The 25,758-nt window shown below is 43.6% G+C and overlaps 1 protein-coding gene across 5 annotated transcripts in view; it reads right to left on the bottom strand.

Annotated features, from left to right (window-relative positions):
• Window positions 1-25,758, bottom strand: part of LARP1 (La ribonucleoprotein 1, translational regulator) — a 59,123-nt gene that overhangs the window by 16,616 nt on the left and 16,749 nt on the right. The window contains exons 1-10 of one of the 5 annotated variants that reach the window (XM_078150530.1): window positions 9,959-9,977; window positions 8,485-8,546; window positions 8,061-8,126; window positions 6,723-6,897; window positions 6,441-6,572; window positions 6,116-6,298; window positions 5,486-5,648; window positions 4,141-4,285; window positions 3,770-3,944; window positions 3,399-3,568 (exon numbers count right to left, since the gene is read on the bottom strand). In XM_078150530.1, the coding sequence (XP_078006656.1) occupies window positions 3,399-3,568; window positions 3,770-3,944; window positions 4,141-4,285; window positions 5,486-5,648; window positions 6,116-6,298; window positions 6,441-6,572; window positions 6,723-6,846 (1,092 nt within the window). In that variant the 5' untranslated portion in view covers window positions 6,847-6,897; window positions 8,061-8,126; window positions 8,485-8,546; window positions 9,959-9,977. Of the gene's footprint in view, window positions 1-3,398; window positions 3,569-3,769; window positions 3,945-4,140; window positions 4,286-5,485; window positions 5,649-6,115; window positions 6,299-6,440; window positions 6,573-6,722; window positions 6,898-8,060; window positions 8,127-8,484; window positions 8,547-9,958; window positions 9,978-25,758 lie in introns of those variants that run through there. The other 4 variants (XM_020974598.2, XM_020974599.2, XM_020974600.2 and 1 more) reach the window with 4 other exon arrangements.

The following is a 25,758-nucleotide window of genomic DNA, read 5'->3' as shown; positions in this document are numbered from 1 at the left end:
ACAAATGTCTACCACAGGGACAATGGGATGTGATCTATCTAACCACTCTCAGATTGCACATACTCTTTGAGAGTGATGCCACAGCCCCTACTTCGGAGACCACTGACCAAGAGAGGTTCAATGACACATCCAGGCTACGCAGCCAGTATATATCAGAGGCTCAGTATCAGCTCTCTTGGTATTAATGCCTCTCCTTTATACTAAACTCGGTTCTTTCTCGAGTTAAAGAGCATCCTCTCACATAGCAACCATCCTAGTTCCAGGCCCTTATCACTTCTCAACTAGACTATAACAACAGTCTTCTAATCTCCTCCCCTAGATGTCTCAACAATCCAATCTATCCACTAAATGATCATCAGTGACTTTTCTAAAGAATAGGTCTGTCACTTCTCTACTTACAAAGTAGTTCTCTACTGTGTCTAGGATGAAAATATGAACTCCTTTGTTTGGCAAATGAAAAACCCTTTACAATTGGGCCCTCAAACCACCTTTCTGCCCTTACTATACATTACTCTTCATGGACCCCCAGTCCAGTAAAATTGGCATTTCTGTTGTTCCCCAATGACAGCCTTTGCACTGGATGTCCCTCATGCCTAGAATGCACCCCCTTCCTCACCTCCACCTCCCAGAATAGTCTCTTTCAAGACTCAGCCCAAACACCACCTTCTCTATCAGGCCTTTCTTTATCCTCCCAGCTATCAGTACCCTTGCATTCCCCATACTACCTAACATTCATTTTGTGTATCCGTATATACACGATGTCTATATAAATGCATATCTATATATGTACATGTTATCTGTCTGAACGGTAACTACCTTAAAAGCAAGTAACGTCACTTTTGTTTTTGTATCTCCAATGCCTAGATTAGTGCCAGCACACAGTAGGCACCTTAATAAATGCTTATATAGGGAAACAAGAAATACAGGTAATGAGGTATGGAAATCTACCCTGTCCTACAGGAAAATAGAAGGGGAAGGGGATAAGAGGAGGAGGGGAGATAGAAGGGAGGGCAGATTAGGGGAAGGGGTATTCAGAATGCATGCCATCTTGGGGTGGGGGAGGGGTGACATGGGGAGAAAATTTGGAACTTAAAATCTTGTGGAAGTGAATGTTAAAAACTAAAAAAAATTGAAAAAAAAATGTTCGTATAGTACAAATATTAAACATGTCTGCTTCGTCCATGCCCTTCGTGACTATACAAGCTCTAATTCCATTTCCTTTTTTCACTCTTTTGCTTGTAGAAGACACCTTGTGTCTTTAGTCTGAACCCTTAGAACTGCACCAAATTTCTGGGATCATTTGGGATATCTGGCTCCAATTTCCTTATGCTACCTTATGCTACTGAAGGGGTAATAGTAACTGCAAACTACTGTGGCTATGGATAAATCACTATGGTGAAAGCGTAAATGAGCCAGTCTGATCCAAATTGTCAGTCGTAGGGTCACAGTTATTTTAAAAGACACCTCACTGGGATTCCTGGAATCTTTTTCTGGCCTCCAGAAATGTGAAAACCTCATGAGTGGAGAGCAGACAGGCCACAAGATAAAGTCTCCAGAAGAGGTAGCTGAATCCATTTCAGAACTAATTCAGAATTTCTGATTTAAAAACCAGTACATCCAAGAAGATGAAAAGAAAACAGGCAGTGCTGGAGGCACCACAAAAAGACAAAACTCTAAATGCACTGCTGATGAACTGTGGGGTTGGTCTAACCAATGTGGAAAGCCATCTAGAATTCTACTACAAAATGTGACTATGCTTATACCCTCTGATCCAGATATCCTGCTAGGTAACCCTAAGAAGGTCAAAGACAGAAAGGTTGCATACACATCAAAATAACTCATAAAAGTGTGTGTGCCCATGCACGTGCATGCCCAAGCACACACATGCACAGGTGCTTGCAAAAAACCAGAAACAGAGTTGAAGTCCAATGACTAGAGAAGGGCTAAACAATTATGGTACACAAATGTAATGGAATATTACTTTGCCATAAGAAATAAGAAATGTGAAGAATACAGAGAAACATGAGAAGACTTATAAGAACTGATAACAGTGGAAAAAAGCACAACTGGGAAAAGAGTATATATGAGATTTTAATAAAACAACAAATAAAAAGAGAGGGGGGAAAAAGCACAACTGAAGGCTATGTACTTTTAATGGCTGAAAGAATAACAGATAAGAAAATGCAACTGGTACCTTCACCTTTGCTAGGGGTGGGTGGTAAAGACACTGCACAACACAGACACAGGGCACTGGAGGTACAGGCTAAGACACATCTTTTCAGACATGGACAATGTGTGGATGTTTTGCTTAATTCTGCTTATTTCTTATAAAGTGTTTTGGGGGTGGGAGTGGGGGTAGGGGTGAGAGGGAGAAGAGGAGGGATGGTGGGATATGGGATGAGAAGAGAGGACTAACAATAGTGATAAAAAAAGAGGAAAGAGGGTCACTGCATTTTTTTTAATGCAGAAAAAAGAACAGAAGGGGGTTTGGAGGAAGGCACAGACAAGCAGGACAGATCTGAAATGAATGTATTCAATTTATTAAATAACTTTGAAAAGAAATGCAAGCTGTATGTCGAGACTGGTGGTTTCATAGGCAATCCTCTTTTTCTGTTGTTCTTCTTTGTATATAGAAATGATACTGTTTGTAAATATTTGTTAAGTTCAGAAAAACAAATAACAAAAAAATTAAAAATAAATACAACCCTCTCATTTTATAGAGGAGGAACTGAGAAGTCATTTTGCCCAAAGCCACAAAATGATTTAGGTAAGGGCAAAATGGAGACTGAAACAAATCTTCTTGACCCCTTTTCAAAGGTGATGAAACAACTTCCCTTCACGTATATTAGAAGGGCTTTTAATAGAGGATGGTTCTGTTTTCTGATGAGAAAGCAAGAGGACAGTGGTTTCAACTGAAGCCCTGTGGGGGTTTAAATTTGAGAAGAAGTGACTGAGGACTATTAAATCAAGGGCTATGGCAAGAAACCAAAGGAGGGCCTGCAACCATCTAAGAAGGTCTGGGTCCTCAAGGAACCCTTGAGGGTGTAGGATTTCTGGAATGTGGTTCCACCTCCAACACTGGGACTTCGGAGCCTCCCTGTTCTGACACACCTGGATATCTGTGTGTATGCGCTGGCACATCAGGGTCATCCCAAGCTGGAGTGAGACAGGTTAGGACTAAGACACTAGGAGGAAAGGAAGCAGGGAGTAAATGAGGATGGACGGGGCAAGCAAGGGTTAGAACACACTGGCCTCAAGGCCCTCCAACCTTCTGTAGGACAAACATCTGATTACAGAAACTTTCCTGATGAGTGGATATGGCAAAGCAAAAAGAACAAAGGTCTTTACAACCTGTCCAATTCCCCACCCACACTGCTGCTGAAGGAGTCAATACCAACCTTGGGTCTTGCTGGAGAGGGCCGAGGTCTCTTCTTCACCTCTATCCAATTCTCTGAATCTAGGTCAGGCAGGCTGGCTGAGAGGCCCTTGGGTAGCGTCTTTAGGTTGCTGACCTCCTCTGTCTTAGTTGGCACAGGAGTGGCTGATCGGGGAGAACCTGGTGCTGATTCTGGAGGGAGTGCTGGCATTAGAATATACTCAGGCCTAAATCTTGAACTGCTCCCATTCCTCTTTCCAAGGGAACCATGAAGAACATTTATGAACTGCTGCCTAAGCCCTTCAGTCCTCCCTCTCAGGTACTATGTAACACCTTCCCATAGGTGGTCTCCCCAGCTCTGCTTCCCGCCTCTCCAACCTCCCCCCCACCAACCTGTCTCCTTCTGGAAACTCTGTCGGGGCACAAACTCTGGGCAGTTGATGAGCTGAGAGAAGTCAGTCTGGGAATAATCTGTCATTGTGGGTCCTGGTAGGGGCCACTTCTCAGGCTGCTCCTTCCTCCGGATTTTCTGTTCTACAATCTCAACCACCTTGCTATCCTTCAGGGCCTAAGGGAGGAATGTGGGTAATAGTGACAAAACTCCCACTACAGCTGGTTAGACCCCACCAGAATTCTAGAAAATGGGCACGTTTCTGAGGCAATCACCAATGCAAACGGAGGCGGGCTCTCTACCCCCAAGGCCAGGATCCCTCCTCCCTCCAGGTCCTCAACTCTGTTTTATCCATTCCCCTACTCCCTGGCACCTGGATGATGAGGCCCACTTCAGTGGTGAGGGCTTTCACTCTGTGGAAGGAGGCAATGAGGGTGATAGGAAGGAAACCATCATTGTCCATTTTACGCCGCAGGAAGAAGTCTCGCTCCAAATTATCCACACTGAAGTAGTATTCGCTACTCACGAAGGAAGGAAGAAGGAGAAGTAGGTAAGATGGGAGTTTTAGGCAAAGGACCCCACAGTGATTTTTCTGCACACAACTCTCCATATCACTAACATGTACTGAAATTTTCCTTCTCATAGTGCTTCAATAGACTTTTCCTGCATTTAAATCTTTCACTTCCTAAAAAGGCCTTGTACCCCAGGAATGGAACCCTCCCATAAAAAAAGGGGAAAAAAGATAGAGACAGAGAGAGAGAGAGAGAGAGAGAGAGAGAGAGCGAGCGCGCGCACCCAATAAAATGAGCAACAGTACGGTGTCGTAGAGATGTGATGCACTTTACCAGTATGGCATACTACTCTTGAAATAATAAGAAAATGTTAAGCTCAAATCCCATCTCAGATACTAGTTGAGTGGCCTTATGCAAGTCACCTGATCCCTGTGCCTCAGTTTCCCCAGCTCTCTATCTATGATCCTACACTAACCTACAGATGTGCAATGAGAGAGCTAGGAGGTGTAGTGGATAAGAGTGCTAATCTTGCCTAGCACATTCACTAACCGTATGACCCTAAGCAAGCTATTTAACCTTGCTCAGCCTCAAATGACAATAGTGCCTACTGCATAGGATTGTTGTGAGGATCAAATATATGACAATCCATGTAAACTGTTTTATAAACCCTCAATGCTAGTTATTATTAATAGTACACTTTTGTGCTGTTACATAACCTTTGGACATATTACCCTTGTCTCCCCAAGAAGACTCTTATGCTCTGAAAGCAAAGAGTACCTTCATAACTGGTACCCTCCCTCCCCCTTCTCGGTGCCTAGCACAGAGCTGGGTACAAAGTAGACGCTCCATGTTGCTGACTTAAATAGACATGGCCTGACAAGGTAAAGGGGGGCAGAATAAAATACAGAATCACAGGTTTAGAGCTAGAAGAAATTTTTGAGATCTGTTTCAACTTCTTCATATGTACATAGGAAAACTGACACTGAGATATGGTGACTTGTCCTGGGTCACACAAGGAACAAGCAGAAGAACCCATATTTGAATTCAGGTCTTATGACCCCAGATACAGAATGCACTCCACTACCACACACCATCTACACCATCTTATTGGTCCACCAGAAACCTAACCTCCTTAGACCTTTGAACTCCTGCCACCATCCCCAGAGCACAATCATTCTCCCTGCTCCCTCATCAACCCCAACTCACATCTGTCGCTTAATGTAGTCTTTCAGCAGCTCCTGGTCCACATTATACAGATCATTGCTGCTCACGTTGTCAAAGTAATAGGTGATGTTACTTTGGTACTTGGGGGTGCGAGAGCCATCAGAGCAGTCATACTTTCGGTAGCCATACTGGTAATCAAAGTGGGCTGTGGAATGGGAGAAAAGAGGAGAAGGATGTTATCATGCCATGAGAGGACAGGAACTTTCCTGGGAAGAACAGACAGGTGCTGCTGAGGGAACAAAATCAAGCTGGGGTCAGTGTTCTGCCAAGATGGATGACAAAGATGAAAACATGGAAAAGTAAAAGACCACCATTTTGGAAGTCCCAAGACCTGGATTCCAGACTTGGCCCTGCTACTACCTTAGGCAAATCACAACCTCTCTGGAGTTGTTCTGGACACTAAGCTCTAATAATTGAAGACCCCTTTCAGTTCTAATATCGTGCATTTTAAGGACCCTCCCAGGTCTAAGTCCATATGAAGGTCACAAGAGGAATCCAGAATTGATGACCTCAGTTTGGCTAGGGGAAGAAAGGGGATTGGTTCAACACTCCCTACCCACAGCCTATGCACTCAGTCCTACTGCCCTCATCCCATTCTCAGCTCTCACGTACATCGAGTGTTGCCCCGGCCTCGGCCCCGGCCTCTGCCTCGCCCCCGGCCTCGGCCCCGGAACGTGCCCCGAATGGCTCCCCCCTCACTCTTCACGCTTGACGTCTCATCATGGTCGGGCCAGGCCCTTTCCTGTTTGTTGTCCGGATGCCACCCCGGGGAAGAGGGGGGGCCTTGGCTCAGTCCTGGAGAGAAGGGGGAGGGGTGGGGTTCATCCACCTGGGGGATAGCTCCTTTCTTCCCCAGTTTCCTATCTACCCCTGAAAGCTTCCCACTCTCCAGCCCATCACCAAGAGGTCCTCCCCACCCAGCACCACTCTTAGGTACCTTTGACCTCACCACGGCTGGCAGACGGATGGCGAAGCTGCTCATTCTGCCGGTTGGTACGTAAAGCAGTTTTGTCCCGGGCCACATCTGACTTCATGTCTATTTGCAATGGAACCCACTTGTGTTTGCTCCCTGGGGGACATCGTGAGCACGTGAAACACCGTTAGGGGAGAGGGGGGCTCTTCAGTGACACCTCTTCCCAGCCCCTTCAAGACCAACACCTCCCACAGATAGAACGCCCAACTCATAGGTCTGCTCTTTCCCAGGAGTCAGGCCCCTTACCTTTCTTCTTCTGTCCAGCTTTCTGGCTATCATCATCCCCATTCTTTTCTTCTCCAGATTCATCTGACTTGGCCTTTGGACTTTCCTTATTGTCACTGCCATCTCCTTTTTCCTGTTCCTTCATGTCCTTCTTCAGGGGTGGTTTGCGAAGTGGACCTGGCTTATGGGGCTGGGGCTGGAAGAGAAATAAGGGGCTCTTCACAAATGATCCGGTAGATGAGAGAGTAAATCAGTCAGGGGCAGAGGCAACCTCCCTGACCTACCATGTTTCCCTAAATAGCACCCCACAGAGTGGAGTGTGCTGAAGGGGAAATACTGAGTACTTTAAGAGACCTTAAACTCTGAGAGTTTCTTCTAAAGCTAGCTGGGGTACAGTATATGGTGCTGGACCTGGGGCTCCAATCCTTCCTCAGACATCAGCTGGCTGTGTGACCCCAGCCAAGTCACTTAACATCTCTCAATTTATCTGTAAAAGGGGTTAATAGCACCTCCCTCACAGGACTACTCTGCAGATCACATGAGATTATACGTGCTTTGCAAACCCTAAAGCACTATAAAATTTCTAACTATTACTATTATGACTTTTAAAATGGGAGATAATAATTTCTGGTTAAATTAGTCAGAAGACCAGTGTTCCTTGGTAAACCTCCTGGTTCCTCAGCTTCCACATCTGTAAAAATAGGGATAACTGCCTTGTCTACCTCACAGACTTCCTGAAATACTTTGAGAATCTTGAAGCATTACAGAATTGAGTTATCACTGTTACCTTGTTATTATTACTACTCTATACACAGGTCTGTTGGTTACTTAATCTGAGAGGTAGAGCCCTGGGCAAGTTAGGGCCTGAAGGGACTAAGGATCTCCCCTCTGTGAGAAAGCTGGGGAAAAGCCAGACCCAGGGTCACATTACCCACCCACAAACAGCTTTTGAGGGAGAGACTCGAGCACATTGGCAGTCATAGCCTAGAGGCCTGGCCAGGGAGATTATCCAGCCTGCAGTCCCAGAATAGCAGAATAGAATAAAGAAACTGGTGAACAGCAAAGGCCTAACAAGGCAATCTAAGGCCCACAGTCTATGGGGAAGCTATTCTTGGCCCCTCCTGACCTGGAATTCAGGTCCCCGAAACCATTCTGGCTAGAGACTGAGGAACATGCTTAGTCCAGATCATGGAAGTAGGTATTGTAGCCCTCCAGCACAACTTCACTTTTATACCACCCAGTTCTTACCACACCCCTATCTTTCTTATGGACTCTAGCTTCTTGAAGTCAAAGGCTAAGAAACTGAGTTGGTGGAGGAAGGTATATACAAGATGAGTTCAACTGTCCCCAGCCTCTTACCTGAACACTCTTGTGGGCTATCTCCCCAGGTGTGGGCCAGTTGGTAGCATCTCCAAAATCACTAACCTGGAATACAAAATTAGGTCATTCTCTTAACTGTGATGTGCCCTTATCGCCTCTCCTCCCCTCATCTCTCAGTTCCTTATTTAGGATAGTCTTAAACACTGTCCCCCTCCCCCCAGCTTAACATTGGCCATCAAAGCAGTGGGGACTGAGGAATGAGATGAGGATGGACAGACTCAGGATCATCTCCCCCCTCCTCCCTAACACTGCACAGCTGCTGTTTAGGCAGAGCCTGAGGGGGAGATGACAGCTGGTACCACAGATGGAAAGGGCTCCTGGCTGAAAAACCCAATCTCACAGGGCCGCAGGTGAAAGGAAGACTGCCCCTGGGAAGCACCTCCAATTGATACCATCAACATACCTTGCTACCTTTTCGAGGTTTGGGGTTGGCTGCCCTCACCACTTTGGCCGGAGCTGAGTGCTCTGTAGGGATAACATGAAAAAGACATTGCGTGAACCAGAGGCAGGCAAGAGAAAGAGCACAGTCCTGCCCTCTCCCAAATGAGTCCCTACTTCCTATCCCCCTTCTCCCTCCATTGCACAAATAGACCCCAAATCTGAACCTCCCCAAGATCAGTAAAGCCAAAATGCTGGGGGTAGGTAGAAGATGATGAACAAATAAAGACTCAGGTGTGATCCACACTCAATGGAAAACAGCTTCTCCTCAATCCTCTTGTTCTGCTCAGGCTTTAAAAGCAGGGATTGGAAAAATTTTAAAGCAGAGAAAGGAAGGCAAACTCTGTCTTAGAGAATGAATTCTCAACTGAGATTCTTTCTCAGTGGCCTCAACTCTCCACCCAAGAGAAGAAATAAGCCTCAGATGATCACTAAGGACTCCTTGTAGCTTTCTAAAGCCTATGATCCTATAATCCCTGTACCAATTCCCTCTAACATGAGGCAGGTGGGAAAACTCAAGCTCAGGAATTCAGACTCTGGCCCTTTAACTTTCTGCCTCAATTTTCTCAGTCTCTGGGTCCAAGGTGATGGGGCTGAGGCTAGGTCAAATTCCACTTTTTTGTGAGCTTTCTCATGACCCAAGTTGATGAACACACATCCATCTCTGAAACATTTACTAAACACCCACCCACGTACTAGGCATTGTGTACTAGGTAGGGTGCCACTGAATCAAAAAGTTAAACCCAGGTCTCTAACTCCTTCCTTGGGCATAAAGGTCTTGAGATTTGAGGGTTATCAGGCCAAATCTACACTTGCCTACATCAGATCCAAAAGCACTGTGGGAAGAGATGCTAGCTTAGAGAATAGAAAGATTCACAGGGATACCAAAAGGACAGGCAACCTAGAGACAGGACTGATCTGGGACTAAGAGACCCAACATAACTTCCACTAAGGATTCTCCTAATTTTTAGCTCTTTGGCTTTATTATCTCTATCTACTATGAATATAGGCCAAGTCACTCAACTTCTACTGTAAATAAGATGACCTAGAGTTCCCTCCCAATTTAAATCCAATGATGCCATAGGTAAGGGAGTGTAAGAACAGGGGTGTCAGGGAAAGGCATAGAAGCTAGGGATGGGAAAATGATACAGTGTACCCAGAAAAAGCAGAATGGGCTTCAAAGAATTCAATTAAACCTGAAGCCAGTCTGGGCGTCTCCCAAGCCTGGTAATATAAGGCCCACATCACTATCCTTGAGGTTCAGAGATTATTACTGAGGAGCAGTCTTCCCCCAACCACATAGGAGACCCTTGCCTTGCCAAAGAATAAACATGGAAAGTGGTGGTGAGGAATGAATGAGCCAAGATATGTAAATATGTAGGTAGTAGTATGGCATAATGAGAATCAAGGCCTGGGTCGGGGTCCAGTTCTGTCACTACCTGGCTGAGCCTCAGCTTCCTCCTCCTATAAAATCAGGAGGGTCGTACTATATGGTATCTGAGGTAGCTCAGGTGGTAACATTCTAAGACTCTATTATAGGTCATAAGGAGGGAACCTTCTGAGATTTTAAAGAGGAAGCAAATTCTGCCACCAAGCCACTCCCTCCTACCAGGTCTCTAGCCACGAAGTTCCAAGCATAGCCACAGAGATCAATGACCTTGAAGCCAGCAAGCCTTTTGAGACACAATACCATGAGGTTTTTTCTCCCACTCACCTCCCACCCTCTTCTGCTTGCCTATCAACTAGCTTACCAGCTGGGGAAGATGACATCTCCCAGACCCTGAGAGGGGAGAACTCACTGAGCTGACTACGAAGGGAATGTTCTACCCCTTTGGTCTGACCAATGTTCTTTTAATGGGCAGAAAGTGTCCCCACCCAGCTCTTTACCACCACATTCCTGACACCAGCCCCCAGAGAAGACACTGCTGCCTTTAGAGACACCCCACAAAGGTAGTCTACAAATCAAGCCTGGAACTACCACTGGTCTATCTGTCCATCTCTCCCCACCCCCAGGTATACAGTAATTTTCACCCTCGCCAACCAGGCTGGCACTGCCCCAACCCCTGGTAGCTCCTAATAACTTGGTGTGATTACTGAAGTGTAGTGGAAAGAGCACTTAGACTGGGGTCAAAGATCTGGGTTTGGGTGTTAATCGTTGAATATTCAAGTATCTGTGATTCTGAGCAACTGGACCCCTCTGATTATTTTCCTCACTAGCAAGGGGAAAAAAACCACACCTAGGAATGACATTACTTACATGGACTACCTAACAAGATCATTACGAGGAAAGTGCTTTGTAAACCTTAATATAGGATCAGAGATTCAAAGCTGGAAGGAACTCAAAGGCCATTTTCATTTTGCAGACAAGGAAACTGAGGGGCAGAGGTTAAGTGAATTACCCCTCCCCGAAGTCACAGTTGTTTTAAGAATCAGAGACAGAATTTGAACCCAGATCTTCCTGACTCCAAGCCCCTTATTTATCCATTTAACACCACCTAGCTTACTCTCATTACTCTCAAATTAACAACTGCAAGTCTTTTTTGCTTGGTTATATAGCTGTGAGCTACTGTTACAATGACTAGGCCAGGGTAGCTGCTGTAGACCAAAACACAGGTGTTACATCTCTCTGACCCCAGGATTTTCCAAGTGAACTTCTCCCTGCCCCTGATGTCAACAGTACCTTTTAAAAGTTTTGGAGCACAAAGGTAAACACTAAATTAAGGAGTGTGCTTGGCTGGTTATATGGCAGAGTGTCAAGAGCATTAGATTTAGAGTGTTCCTAGGTTCAAATCCAGGCTGATACTTACAGTATGACCTCTATGGCCTTGGGCCAAAGTCACTTCCCTTCTTTTCCGAGCCTCGATTTCTTCACTTATAAAGCCAGGGTGAGGGTAATCTAGAGTATAATTAAGGCTCCTTCTAGCACTTAAATCCTATGATTCTAATCTATATTAACATCTGAGAAAAAATTTACCCTCCTTGCCAGGTCCTGTGGTTTCCCATTCTTCCCACTTTTGGTATCCCTTTACACTCAACAGAGTGAGAAGGTTCAGAGTGCTGGGAGCCCAAGTGTTTTATAACTGGCTGGGGAACAAGTCTGGGAGGCAGAGCAGACTGAAGGCCTTCCTAGGCTAGAACATGCTATTTAAAAAATTAAATAGCAGCAATTCACATTTCTATAGTGCCACAACAGTTTATAAGGAAACTTCTTCAAGGAAATATTTCCTTAATTTGCAGATGAAGAAAAACTTTTTCTGATATGTCTGATATCCAAGATGTACAAGGAATCGGGGAAAAAAAAATAATACCAAGAACCATTCCCTATAAGATAAGTGGTCAATGGTTAAGAACAAATTGTCAAAAGCACTATAAAAAGGCAGCATCCATTTAAAAAATGCTCCAAATCACTACTATGGAAATGTAAATGAAAACAACACTGAGTTTCCACCTTTCACCCATCAGACTGGCAAGAAACAATCTACTGGAGAAGCTATGAAAAAACTGGCACAATACTATACTGCTGAAGGCGTGAAACTGATCCAACCATTCTGAAAAACTATTAGAAAAGTCACTACATGATTAATCTCTTTTGATCTAGACATCTTAGTACTAGATTAAAGATATACCACTACAAGATTAATAACATACATAATAACTATTACTCATAAATGCACTTTCTGTGGGGGCAAAAACTGGAAACAAACTAGGCACTTACTGACCAAGAAATGGTGGATTTTAATGAATTACTAATGCAATAAAAATAATGAAGGATTCAGAGAAACATGGAAAGAACTGCATGAGGTGATGCAGTCAAGTAAACAGAGCCAGAAAACAATATACATGACAACTACAATAATAATAAATGGAAAAAATACTGAAAAGGTAGCCAAACTCTAATTATAATGACCAATCAATCTTGACTGGAAAAATGATGAAACACACTTCTTTTACACCTCATACAGGGTTATGGGACCATGGATGAAGAATGTTGCATAAGCAGTGTGTGTTAGTTTTTACTATTTTTTATTATAAGGAAGGGTTCATCAGAGATAGGACAGGAAATAATTATGATATAATAATGAAAAAGATCAACAAAATTACTCTTCCAAGTTCATGTCAATCTCACTATACTTAAATTCTTTGCCTAGACCTACTCCTTTTTAGTTAGGACTTTTACAAAACTTCCATTTCTAGTAGTGAACAGCCTGGGTCAGACTCTACACCCCAGACTACCAGTCAACAGGAGTACCATGCTGGGCCAGTACTGATCTCCTGGGGGATCCTCCATGAACTACATGGCCAAGATCTTTCCATTTTATCCCTTTCTTTGCTTTCCTAATCTGTCATAACAGTCCTTCCCTAAAACTGTAATAATAGTACATGTGGGTGGTGGATTTTTTTTAAAATTAAAGATAGCCTCCGTTGTAAAATCTGTCAATAAGCATTTAACAAATACTTATTACATACCAGGAACTGTGACTAGTTCTGGGAAAACAAACAAACAAACAGGCAAAACGAGATCTTTGCCTACAGGGAGCTTAAATTTAAATGGAAGAGACAACAGGTAAATAGTTATGTACTAATAAGTGCACAAGGAAAAGGGAAGACCACCTGAGGGAAGGGGGAGGTGGGAAGACAGACTTGTTAAGATCCCAAAAAAGGTAGGTTTTGCTTTGCAGAATATTTCATTAGACTTCAAATCTCTCATTTTATAGATTTCAAAGACAGTAAAACTAACTCCCTGGGTTATCCAAACCCTCAATTTGTATGGAAAAATGAAAAGTTAACTTCAATGATAACAGCCATAAATACCTTTCAAATCTACTTTATATTTAAGAGAATAGACACACAAAACTGCAGAGCTAGAAGAAATCATGTAGCTCAAGCCCACAAAGGAAGAACTAAAACCCAAGGGCAATGACTCAGCCAGGGTGATATATGAAGTCAGGGCCTGCTAATTCAATTCTGCCCTGATTTCCTACTGGAACAAAACATGGAGAATAAGAAACAGTGAACGTATTCAGGGTAATTTCTATCTTTCAACAGAAACCATTCATCTATTAAAATCCCCCAGGGATCATGGGGGACAGGGGAATGGAGAGAAACTAGGGAACCTCGAAAATCTCAGGAGGAGATTTTAGAGTTTCATGAATTAGGCAGGAGTGAAGGGGCTTGGTGGTGTCTGACTTGGTTTCATTTGCATTTAATGCAAAAGAAGGCGGCTGAATGAGGCCAAACTAAACCAAGCCAAACCAGGGCTGTCTTAGGGCCCCTCCTCTGAGCTGACTCAGCAGTCCCGGCCCCAAAAGGGGAGGAGACTTTCCTTGTCCCTGGACCAGGCATTAGGGAAGGGATTTCGAAAGTAATGTATATTAGACAGTGTATATTCTACGCACAGCACAGAGCTCACTGCAGTATGCGCAGGGCTCTGAACAGCTCAAAATAAAGGACTGCTTAATGAATTAAAAATTACAAGCTATCAGAAGATGCCTAAGCATAAACCACACTCCCCAGCTTACTCCAATACAAGGGTGAGAGAGGTAGAGCATAGCAACCACCCTCTTCCCTCTCACCCTGTCAAACTGCAGCAAAGAGCCTCTAAGACAACAAGCAATTCCACAACCTCAATCAGGATGCTTTACAGAGCTAAATAATGGTGTTATTAATGTCCAGGGGAGAGAAGGGGAAAACTCCACAGAGAATGGATTTAGAGCCGTGTAAGTGAAGGAGGGAACCTCACTCAGTCTAACCCAGTCCATTACACCAAAGAGTCTTCCAGAGCAGCTTCGGGGGGGGGGGGGGTGACAGATAAGACACACTGGTAGCAAAGGGTAAGTTCTAAAAGAAGCCAGAGGGTTTTCTCTGGAAGTTTCCTCAGTTCAAATCAATGAGTGGTGCCAGGCACTATCGCTAAGCTCACAATATACAAAAAGAGGCAACAGATAGTCCCTGCCTTCAAGAAGCTTACATTCTAATTGGAGAGAAAACATGAAAACAAATATATACAAAGCAAACCACACACAGGGCAAAAAGAAAATAATTTTTAACAGAGGGAAGTCATTAGAACCAGGTGAGGCTGAGGAAAGGCTTCCTGTAGAAGGTGGGATTTTTGTTGCAATTTAAAGAAAGCAAGGGAGGTGGGCAGTTGGAGTGGAGGAGGGAAAACATTCCAGGCATGGGAGACAATCAGATAGAATGCCAGGAGCATTTCATCAATCCTTCATCCAAGAGATTTGGAGGGGAAAACTCCTCCCCCAAATCACCTCTGGTAGTGTGGAGAGCAAGTTATGACCCCCCCCCCCCCGACTAAGTTTAAATAAAACCCTTCCCTTCTCCGAGACTCATTTTGCACACAGGTAAAAAGAGAGAGCTGGGCCACTTCTTTCCAGCTTTAATTTTTTTAAAATATCCTATAACTCCCTTCCAAACGAACTCGAGTTCCTGTCTCCCAAATAAAGTCTCCATCACTCATACAAAATGGACTCATAGGCCCCTTTCTACTTCTCAGTTCTTCCCTGTTAGGGTGGAAAGAGCTTGGCTCTGAAGCTAGAGAACCCCAAGTGAACTCAGGCAAGTCATGCAGCCATTCAGGCCTGAGCTATAGCTTCCTCATCCGTAACATTAAAGAGTCGGGCTAAATAAATAGCCTCAGAGGATCCCTCCCAATTCTCAATCTACAATTCAATGATCCATTTTGGCCACAAAGTATTCCCAGCTTGACAAAGACCCAGTCAGTGGCCCCATTACCCACATTAATTAATTAGCTTTTGCTCCTAGGGCCCTTGGGTGAACAGCATTTCCTACTCAGCTCTGGATTTGAGTCCCAAAAGGTTTGATTTTTTAGGACAGGGAAGCCACCTCCCCTTTCCCGGGGTTCAGCCCTACCTCACAATAGTTTGGGTGCCTTGGGTCATATTGGTGAGGGCCCTTCCCATTCCAGTCTTCTCTCCTCCCCACCAGAGAACAGAGGCCACCGGGGAGAATTACAGACCCTCACCCCACTCAGGCAACACAAAAGTGAGTAGAGCATGTTTCACTGAAAAGAACACTCAACATGGTGCTAAGAGGACCCAGGGTATGAACTGTGGTTTTACAAATTCATTACCTAATGACCTTGGATGAGTCACATGGCCTCGACACAAGTATAGTTCCTTACTTTTAAAATGAGACTGGATTAGATCAGTGTTTCTTTTCTTGTGTCACAGAAGGCAAAGCCCCCAGGCATTCTGGTGAAGTATATGGACCCCTTCTCAGAATAGTTTTAAATGCATAAAACGACATATAGAATTTTTTTAAAAAAATCAATTTAACTGAGTGATCAAAATATTATGGATCCCAGATTAAGAACCCTGGAATAGATGCCCTTTCTAGCTAAACACACGTTGGGTCTTACAAATTGAGCAGGCATAAGCCCATACAGAGGTGCCTTCCCCTAGAAGAAAAGCAACAGGGAATCAACACATGACTTAGGAAAGAAGCTAAGGTTATATGATTATACCACAACCCAACAACTCCTTACCCCCTACTCATGGGAACAAAGCACCTTGGCCTGGATCAAGTGAGTAGGGAAGTAGGCAAGGCTAGAACAATGAGAGTACTCCCTTCCCCCCCCAAGGAACAAGAGGGAATAGGGTGGCAGAGCTCTGAATGGCCCAGACTAGATTGCTCACTTCTACCCTTCAGTGAGACACTAGAGAGGCCCGCAAAGAAAAAACGATGGTTCCATCACTTTCCCCAAAAGGTAACACTATCCCAAAAAGGAATCTGACCCCAGCAAACACTGACAAGCCCTTGTAAAAGCCAGAGCAGTCAGAACCAAACAGCCTAGTACAATATGAAAAAACACCCCCCATGCTTAGCTGCGAAGTGAGTATAGTGAATGTAGCTTTCTATCCACTGACAGGACTGGACTTCTAAATCACTTAAGAGAGCTCACTTCATTCTCCTAAAGTACCAAATTACTCTGCCTATCTTACAACAGGTAAGAAGTCCAAGACTTAGCATGGTGCTCTCCCTGTGTGACTTCAGATTGCACCGATAGCCCCCTGCCCTCCTCCCAATATTGACATCAACATATGTTTAGCATACTGGACCTAGGGTTCACAAACCAGTCTGTAAGAAAACCTGGAGGGTGAGTGAAAAGGGGAGAGGTCCATGAGCCTGGATGGAAAAAAAATTACATCTTTACATCATTATAACTGGTTTCCTCTTCAATAGTGTATTTTCATTTTATACATTTAAAAACATTCTGAGAAAAAGTTCATAGATTTCATATGGCCCACCAAAGAGATTCAGTATCTTTACAGAAATCCCAAGTTGGTCACAGCTCACTTCTGAGCAGACTAGACTCTAGCAGCAACTGAAGAAATGCCTGTATCCTAATCCAGAAGATTCTAGCTCTGTCTGTCCTCTGCATGAGGTCAGGTGTGAATTGGAAGAGGTGCCCTTCTCCTGAGTCACCCTGGGGTTATACCAAGTGTCTGACCCTTCCAGGCTCAGGAGATCCAAAAGCCTCTCCAGGTGAAGTTTCCTCCAGTGACCCTTGGCCAGGGTCCCCTAGCTCCTGAGAAGTTTCAGAAAGTAAAAGAGAGCTGCCTGAAGGAGTAAGGCAAACAAGGAGGGAGAGGAAACATGGGGACACATGTTCCATCTCCCCACCTGTGACCATCCATCATGGCCTGGGCCCTGAGGTGGCAGAGCCTGTAAAAAGCTAAGTGTTTTTTCAGTTGTCAGGGGGTAGAACACAGGATAAGAAGCACAGACTCCCCCTTCTCACAGCCCCAAAGCCCCAGCTGCAAAGCAAAGGGACAAGCAACAGAGTGACCTCAGGACCTCCTCTCACTTTGTATTCCAAATGCTGGCTACTCTCTGGGACCACCCCTTTCCCTGCTTGGCCTTCAGAAACACCACCCCCATCCCAAAAGAACCAATGAAAAATGAGTGAAAAATGAAAAGGGGGGGGAGAGAAAGAGAACACACCTAAGAATGTCAAACCATTTTCTTCAAGTCCACTGGAAACCAGGGTGGACAGCTGGGCTGTGTGTCCCTCCCTCATCAAGGCAGCTTCTGGATGGAGAAGCCCCTGACAAATGATCATGTGACCCTAGGCCAGCCATTTGAGAACCCCAGCCAACTATATTTAGTTCACAGTGACCTGGATGGCTCAGACCCCCCTCTCAGAGATAAGTGTATGCCAACCCCCAATCCTAAAGCATCTCAGATTCACCAGCTTACCCCAAGACCAGCCTGAGTAAAACCAATGAATGTTAGCTTTAACCACTACCACAGTGGTCATACCAACCCTGATGCCCTCCTGATCGTCCCCCTCACTGATGGGGTGGGTAGAGGGAAAAAAAGAATGTGGTAGCAGTCACATGACTCCCAACCCCAGCCTCCCCCAAAACATATCCAGCTAAATTTAGCCATATAATGGGGAACTACCACAGACCACCCACCACTGCCTCTCTGGCCTGCCTGGGAAGGAAACCAGCTTCCTTTCTAAGGACCTCCTGTTCCACCTCTCTGCCTGGACAACCCTGGAAAAGGTAGGGTGTGTGTGTGTGTGTGTGTGTGTGTGTGTGTGTGTGTACCAACTGGAGACAGAGGGGTGTCTAAGAAGTATTATTCCTGTTGTCAAGATTCCCCCACCTTTCCAGGGTTTCACTAACCCTGGGGTGCACCTTTCAGTGACTTAGGAAGGGATGCAAGAGGAAAGCTGGGCAAATCAGGTTCTCCATATTCTACATAACAGCAACTGTTAAGGTTCAAGAAAGTTTTGGTCATAGAGAAAAGGAATGTGTAACTGTAATGTCCAGTGTTGGCCCTAAAGAAGAAAGGGGGAAATGCATTTCCTTCCTTCTACTGAAAAAGTGGGGAAACTGAGTGCTCGTCAATTGTCAATTTTCTTTTGTTCAACTTTTGTTTTAGGTGAACGAAATAGAGTATGGAGTCAGGGGACCAGGGTTCAAATTCTGCCTCAATCAATACTAGCTGTGTGACCCTTGTCAAGTCTACTATCCTCTCTCAGCTTTGATGTCCTCATCTGTAAAACATATATAACAGCCATTACCTCCTCGAAGGGCTACTATGAACATGAAGCACTTTGCAAATTGTACAAGTTTACAAACTTCAGAAATCCCCTCTTAGACACTTACTAGCTGTATGAACCTGGGCAAGTCACCTAAACTCTTTGTAACTCAGTTATCTTGTCTGTAAAACATAAAAGAGACAAAGCTCCCTAGGCAGTGGGTATAACCCAAAATTACTGCAACATGTGTGAAAAAGGCCATCTACAAAAAAATTTTTTTTAAAAGAGGTAGGTCTATAACCCAAAGATTTGATAGAAAAGGGAAAAGGACCTACATGTATAAAAATATTTGTAGTAGCTCTTTGAGTGGTGGCAAAGAATTGGAAATTGAGGGGATGTCCATCAACTGGGGAATGTCTGAACAAGTTGTGGTATATGAATGGAATACAATAAAACCGTGCTGTGAGAAATAATGAGCAGGCCAATTTCAGAAAAATCTGGAAAGACTTACATGAACGGATGCAAAGTGAAATGAGCAGAAGAACCAGAACAGTGTACACAGCAACAGCAACATTGCATAATGGTCAACTATGAATGACTGACTTAGCTCTTCTCAGTAGTACAATAATCTAAGACGATTCCAAAAGAGTCATGATGGAAAATGCTATTCACATCCAGACAAAGCACTCACACAATTCACTTTTTTTGTGTGTGTTTTTTTCCCTTTTGCAAACTCTTTCTTCTTTCGCAACATGGCTAATAGGGCAATATGTTTTACATGACTGCATGCATACACACACACACACACACAACCTATATCAAATCATTTACTGTCTTAGGGAGGAGGGGAAGGGATGGAGAAAATTTCAACTCAAAATTTTATAAAAAATGAATGTTAAAAATGGTCTTTACATGTAATTGGAAGAAATAAAATGCTATTTAAAAAAAGAAAGAGGCAGAATAACATGTACTCTTGCGAGAGAACTTAGAAGTTGGGAGATACATGTTCAAGTTCCAGCTGTGCTACTAATTTGCTATGTGACCTAGACAAGATATTTTCCCATTCTGAGCATCAGTTTCTTCCTCTATTTATATAAGGATACTGGACTATAGTCTAAAGGTCCAATCTGATTATAACATGCTATTAAGCCTGGGTAAGGAATCTGCCTATCCCTCATTCCGCAAGGGAGGTTGGCTATCTCTCTGGTTTTCATTCTCTTCATTTAAAAAACTAAGGTTAAGGAGAAAAAAATACAAAAAACTAAGGTTAAATGCCATACTGAGTGATTTATAAACCTTGGGACTTATATTTCCTAATCCCAAACTAAAGTCCTTTCTGGCTTTATCATTTTATATTTTAATGTCCCCTTTGACCTCACTACTCTGTTTTATATGTGTCAAATTGAAAAGCTTATGATGGCCACTGACAAAGTTGCCCTAGCCAGGTGATTAACATGAGAGAGCTTTGGATACAGTGGTCTCTAGCACATAATTTCATTTAATTGTGGGTGCTCCTTCCTAATTCTTAACTGTTCATAGCTATTATCTCATTTTCTCTTTAAAGACTATGGTAAAAATAACATCTCACATTTCGATAGTGTTTTTTCCAAGCATTATCTCATTTATTCCTCACAATAAACTCTATGAGGAAGCCACAGCAAGGGACTCTAAGGTTCAGATAGATGACTTGTTCAAGATCACTTGCACAGCTAGTAAAAAGATGATCTGGAATTTAAACCAGAGGTTCACAACTCCTCATTCTATTCCCTTTATCAGGCCGTAAAAAAAAGTCAACATTTGTGGGGCTTTAAAAAACCCTATGGTAACCCAATGGTAATATTATGCATCCGTGGAGCTGGGATAGGATCCTCCAAAAAAGTTTTGATGGGAGCCAGGACATAATCAGGGCAATAAAGCTCATTACACATAGTTTTCATCTTCAACCCACATAGGAAATGGAATTTGAGATAGAGGGCCCTCAGAAAGTAGAATGCTAGCACTAGGAAAGACCATAGAAATCACTTCACAGGAAAGAAAACTGAAGCAGGGACAAGTGTTTTGCACAAAGTCATACAGACAGTTAGCAGCAGAACTTGGGACTTAGACCTAGAGCTTCCAAGGCCAGGACTTTAAAAAAAAACAAAACAACAACCCAAAGAAACCACCCCATCATGTGGCCTACACTCTGCCCTAAGAATTTACAGATTTGGAAGCCTATAGTAAAATAGAAAAAGTACCCAATCAGGAGGTTAGCATTAATCTGAACTAAAGTATACACAAAATTCCAATCTGGCCTATGAATATTTTTGTGCAGATGACTGCTTTTCCCTCTTCTTTGATATCTTTGGGAAACAGACCTAGCAATAGTATTTCTGGGTCAAAGGGTATACACAGTTGTTTTCCAGAATGGTTGGATCAGTTCACAACTCCACCAATAATGCAAGTGTGTTTCAATCTTCCTACACCTCCTCCAATATTTGTCGTTTTCCTTTTATTAGCCAATCTGATAGATATGAGATGAACCTTATGATTTTCAAAGTGTTTCTCCCTAATATTGGGGAATGAGGTGTTACTAAGCAGCCTCAATAACTGTCACTGTTTGCCTTTAAAAATTCATCATAACTTGGCCTCAACCTAAATTTACAGACCATAACATTACTCCCTAACCCAAACTATGGAGCCAGCCAAACTAGCTTATTTGTTGTCACTACCTCACAACACTCCATCCTCCCCCTTCCTTCCTTCCTTCCTTACCTCAGCCTCTGCAAATCCCTGCTTTCCTTCCAAACTCAGCTCACGTACCACCTCCTGCATGAAGCTTTTCCTGATTTCCCCTATTCAGTGCTTCCTATTACAAATTATCTTTTAATAATAATGATGATAATAATAATAGTATTGATATAGTACCTTAAGGTTTGCAAAGCTCTCTAGAAATATTACCTCATTTCTGGAGGCAGGTGCTATTATTAATCCCTATTTTACAGATGAAGACACTGAGATAGAGGTTAAGTGATTTGTCCAGGGTCACAGAGCTAGCAATTGTCTGAGGCCAAATCTGAACTGAGGTCTTCCTGATTCCAGGTCCGGTCCTCTGTGTATTATGGTGCCACCTAGCTGCATGCAGACTGATACGTAGCTAATTGTGTGCCGTGCCCTACCCTTCCCCCAGTGGTCAGTACGGGAACGTCTTGAGCACAGAGAGTTTCCTTTTGATCTTTTATCCATAAAAGCTTACAGCAAAAAGCCAGCTTCCCCAAGACAAAAGGTTCTTTACCTGGGGTCCCTGAACTTTAAAAAGAAAAAGTTGATAAGGATTTCAATATAACTAGTTTTTTATTGTAATCCTATGCATTTTAAGGTCATTCTGAGAAGGGGGCTGGCCATTGGCTCCACCAGATTTCCAGAGAGGTTCATGACCCAAAAAAGGTTAGGAATCCTGGGTCTGCACATAACCAAGTTCACTGTGGTATCATCCTTGCTTAAATCATCTGGGGCAGGAAGATAGCAGTGTGCCTCTGCTTCAGGAAGGTCCTTGGAAGGGGCAGAAGTCACAGAGCTCTGTACCTTCCCCCCCAGGCTAGGCCCTGCCCAACTCACTGTAACTCACTCCTACAAGGAGACAGCAAATGACTCAGCAGCCTGAGAGAGGACAAGCAGGCCCCTCCTCTCTGAGTTTCTGCTTCCCTAGACCCCCAACGAATAAAGAGGGATGCAAAGGCTAACAACACAGAAGGGGGTGGGGACGGGGAGGAAAGAGCCCTCTAAAGACTAACAAGTAGCTGTTTGGCTGTCCCCCCCTTCCTTCAAGCAAATAGGTCTCAAGATCTACCAATGTCTGAGTGTCACAGAACAATATAAGGTTAAAGCCAGAAGGGACCCTGAGGACTTGCTGTTTCAACAGCTCCTCACAACTAACTAGTTTACAGATGGGGAAACTGAGGACACAGAGAAGTGTGCCCAAAGTCATGAAACAAAGTAGCAGCAGAGTCATGGCTCAAATCTAGGACTCAGAACTAGGCTTGTTTCCAATCCTGTGGTCCCTTCCCCACTATACCTCTCACTAACAGGTTCATATAAGGGCTTATCTGTAAACCCCTATATTCAATAATAAAAAGAGCCACCATGGAATCAGACGGCTAGGACTCCAATCGCAGCTCTGTTACTCACTACCTGGTTGACTGAGGAAAGCTATTTCACCTCCCTAGTCTTTTCTCCTCTATAAAATGAAGCTGCTGAACTAGATTATTTCTAAGGTCCGTTCCAGTTCTATATCTTAGCTCTTATTCATTCACGTCCTGATAATTTATTTTGTCGGGGCTTAATTGGCACACCAGAAGGGTAAATTGCCCCCACGAACCAAGAAGTAAATACAAGCAGAACAGGTCATTTTGTCTAACATTCCCCCCTTTCATTTACTCAAACAACCATCAGTTAAATCAAGTTAAATGAAAATGGCCATGCCAAACTCACTTGTTATACAAGAGTAAGGACCTATACACAAGTCAAGACACCCACTAGTTTTCAGATTTTTAAACAGTCAATAAATGCTTGTTTATTGCCTGAGGAAAATAGCTTAGAAACCAATGCTAATACTTCTCATTTTGCAAGGGAAGAAACTGAGGCCTGGAAAGGGAAAGTGACATGCTCAGTCATATAATGAGCTAGTAATGAGTTAATACCTGAACCTAATTTCGTGACACTGGGACTCTGATTGTTCTTTCTACACCCTCAGTACTCATTCTGTGCTCATCGGTGACTATTCTGAGGTCTATCCCACAAAGACAGGGACTGTTAGTTACCTTGTTTCATTTATACTCCCCCTCCCCACTCCCTAGCTCTCATCCTCCTACCACCGAAGCCTCTATTTTGCTCAGGACCAAGGAGTATGCTATGATTGGATTAAGAAGGGAATGATCCTACAGTCAAACACAGAGATCATACCAGGTTCAGCAGGCAGGTGAGCACCTGGTTCCAAGTTATCAAAGAATGTTAAATGCAGGAAGGGGTCACATAATAAAAATTGTTAGTACCCAGAAGTACTGGGCAGCTAGGTAGAATAGTACAGGGTTTCTTAAATTTTTTCCACTCAGAACTCCTTCAGCACTTCTTAAACTGTGGGCTTTAAGAAGCGCTAGAATAATGGACACAACAGCACCAGGCTTGGGGCCTGGAAGACTCGTCTTCCCGGAGTCCAAATCTGGCCTCAGATACTCACTAGCTGTGTGACCTGGTCAAATCACTCAACCATTTACCTCAGTTTCCTCGTCCATAAAATGAGCTGGAGAAGGAAATGACAAACCACTCCAGTATCTTTGCCCAGAAAGCCCAAAATAGGACCCTGAAAAGTCAGACACAACCCGGAAGGAACCTTAGAAATCATCTAATTCAACCCTTTTCCTTTACAGACAAGGAAAGTGAAAGAAATGACTTCTCCCCAGGTCACCCAGAATGAGGTTACTAGCAGAGACGGGATGGGACCCCAGGCCTAACTGACTGTCTTCCCTACCTCACCACTCTGAGAGAAGAAAACAGAAGGGCAGCCAAAAAGGAGCACTGACGAGCAGGACAGTTTTGAATGCTACAGAATGAACTCATTCCATACCTAAAAAGCAAGCTGGGGGCGGCTAGGTGGCGCAGTGGATAGAGCACCGGCCCTGGATTCAGGAGGACCTGAGTTCAAATCCGGCCTCAGACACGTAACACTTACTAGCTGTGTGACCCTGGGCAAGTCACTTAACCCCACTGCCTAGCCAAAAAAAAAAAAAAAGCAGCAAGCTGAACGTTAAGAGCTGCAGTTTTATGTATAATCCTAATTTTCTGTTCTAGTACGTGTATGGAAATTTCCGTTTTCGTTGGTGTTTAAGCACAGAATAAAAATAAATAAAAGTGAGAAAAAAAGGAAAAAAAGACTAGACTGCCCTATGTTCAAGACCAGGGCAGTAGTGCTTTTGTAGAAAGTGACAGACAGGCCTCAATGGGCAGGTGACCCTTCAAGGAAGTCTGATCATATGGAGAAAATACCAAAGGGATGATGTTGCTGTATATTAAAATAGGTTTTAGTAGTAGGTTCTCACTGCATACAAAGACAATGTGGTAGAGGTCCCAGAGCTCAGTTACTTCCCTCTACTCCTTCCCTGTTCACAACTCCCAAATACAAGTACTGATGACTCCAAGAAAACACAAGCTGGGCTCCTTCTCATACACAGGCCTACCAAAGGGATGATGTTGCTGTATATTAAAATAGGTTTTAGTAGTTAGGTTCTCACTGCATACAAAGACAATGTGGTAGAGGTCCCAGAGCTCAGTTACTTCCCTCTACTCCTTCCCTGTTCACAACTCCCAAATACAAGTACTGATGACTCCAAGAAAACACAAGCTGGGCTCCTTCTCATACACAGGCCTTGGGCTCACATAAGCACCACTCCCAGATCTGCTGTTAACCAGAAGCATGGACTTCAGCAAGTCCTCTAGTCTCATGTGTTAATAAGATGTAAGACTAGATCTTTCTTAACTAAAAACTAATTCCTTTTAAGATCTTTTAGTTCAAAAGCAGTGCCAGATGAAGGAGCTCTGATTCATGATGGGGATGGGTAACTTCCACTATGGAGAATGCCAACTGCCCTGTGGTCATCATGCCCCTCCTCCCTCCATATGGTAAATACAATAGGCATTTATGTTATATATGCTGCTTTGGAGTCAACAAGGCTTAGTTTCAAATTTAGTCCTCCTAATACATACTTGTGAAGAAACCCTAGGCAAATCACTTTAACTCCTCAGTGTTTTAGACAACTCTCTAAGACCATAAGTCACAGAGAAGGCACCAACAGAAAGGGTTTCTTCATCCAGGGGCTCTTTGTATCACTGAAATCATGAGTCTAGACCACCTTTAAAAAGGTATAGAATAAACTAAAATGTGCAAACTTGAACCTCACTTGATCACTACTATTATTAACTACTAGTATTAACTATTATCCCCATTTTACAGATGATGAAATTGAGGGTCAGAGAGGTTAAATAAGACTCAGAGAGATTAAGTGATTTATCTATGGTTGTATAGCCACAGAGAACTCAAAAATTATTATCTTCCTAACGTCAAGTCTAGTGCTTTACATAACACCAAACACTGGGAGCCTAATGACATAATTCTTCGAGATCCCCACAATGGGCATGATTCTAGATCAGAAGTGTCCAACTTCTGGCCCCTGAAGGTGA

The sequence above is a fragment of the Phascolarctos cinereus genome, unplaced genomic scaffold (assembly GCF_003287225.1).
Source record: "Phascolarctos cinereus isolate Bilbo 61053 unplaced genomic scaffold, phaCin_HiC Scaffold_2;HRSCAF=192, whole genome shotgun sequence".
NCBI classification, from domain to species: domain Eukaryota; kingdom Metazoa; phylum Chordata; class Mammalia; order Diprotodontia; family Phascolarctidae; genus Phascolarctos; species Phascolarctos cinereus.
The sequence above is the reverse complement of the archived record's forward strand: the minus strand, read 5'-3'. Positions and strand labels throughout refer to the sequence as shown.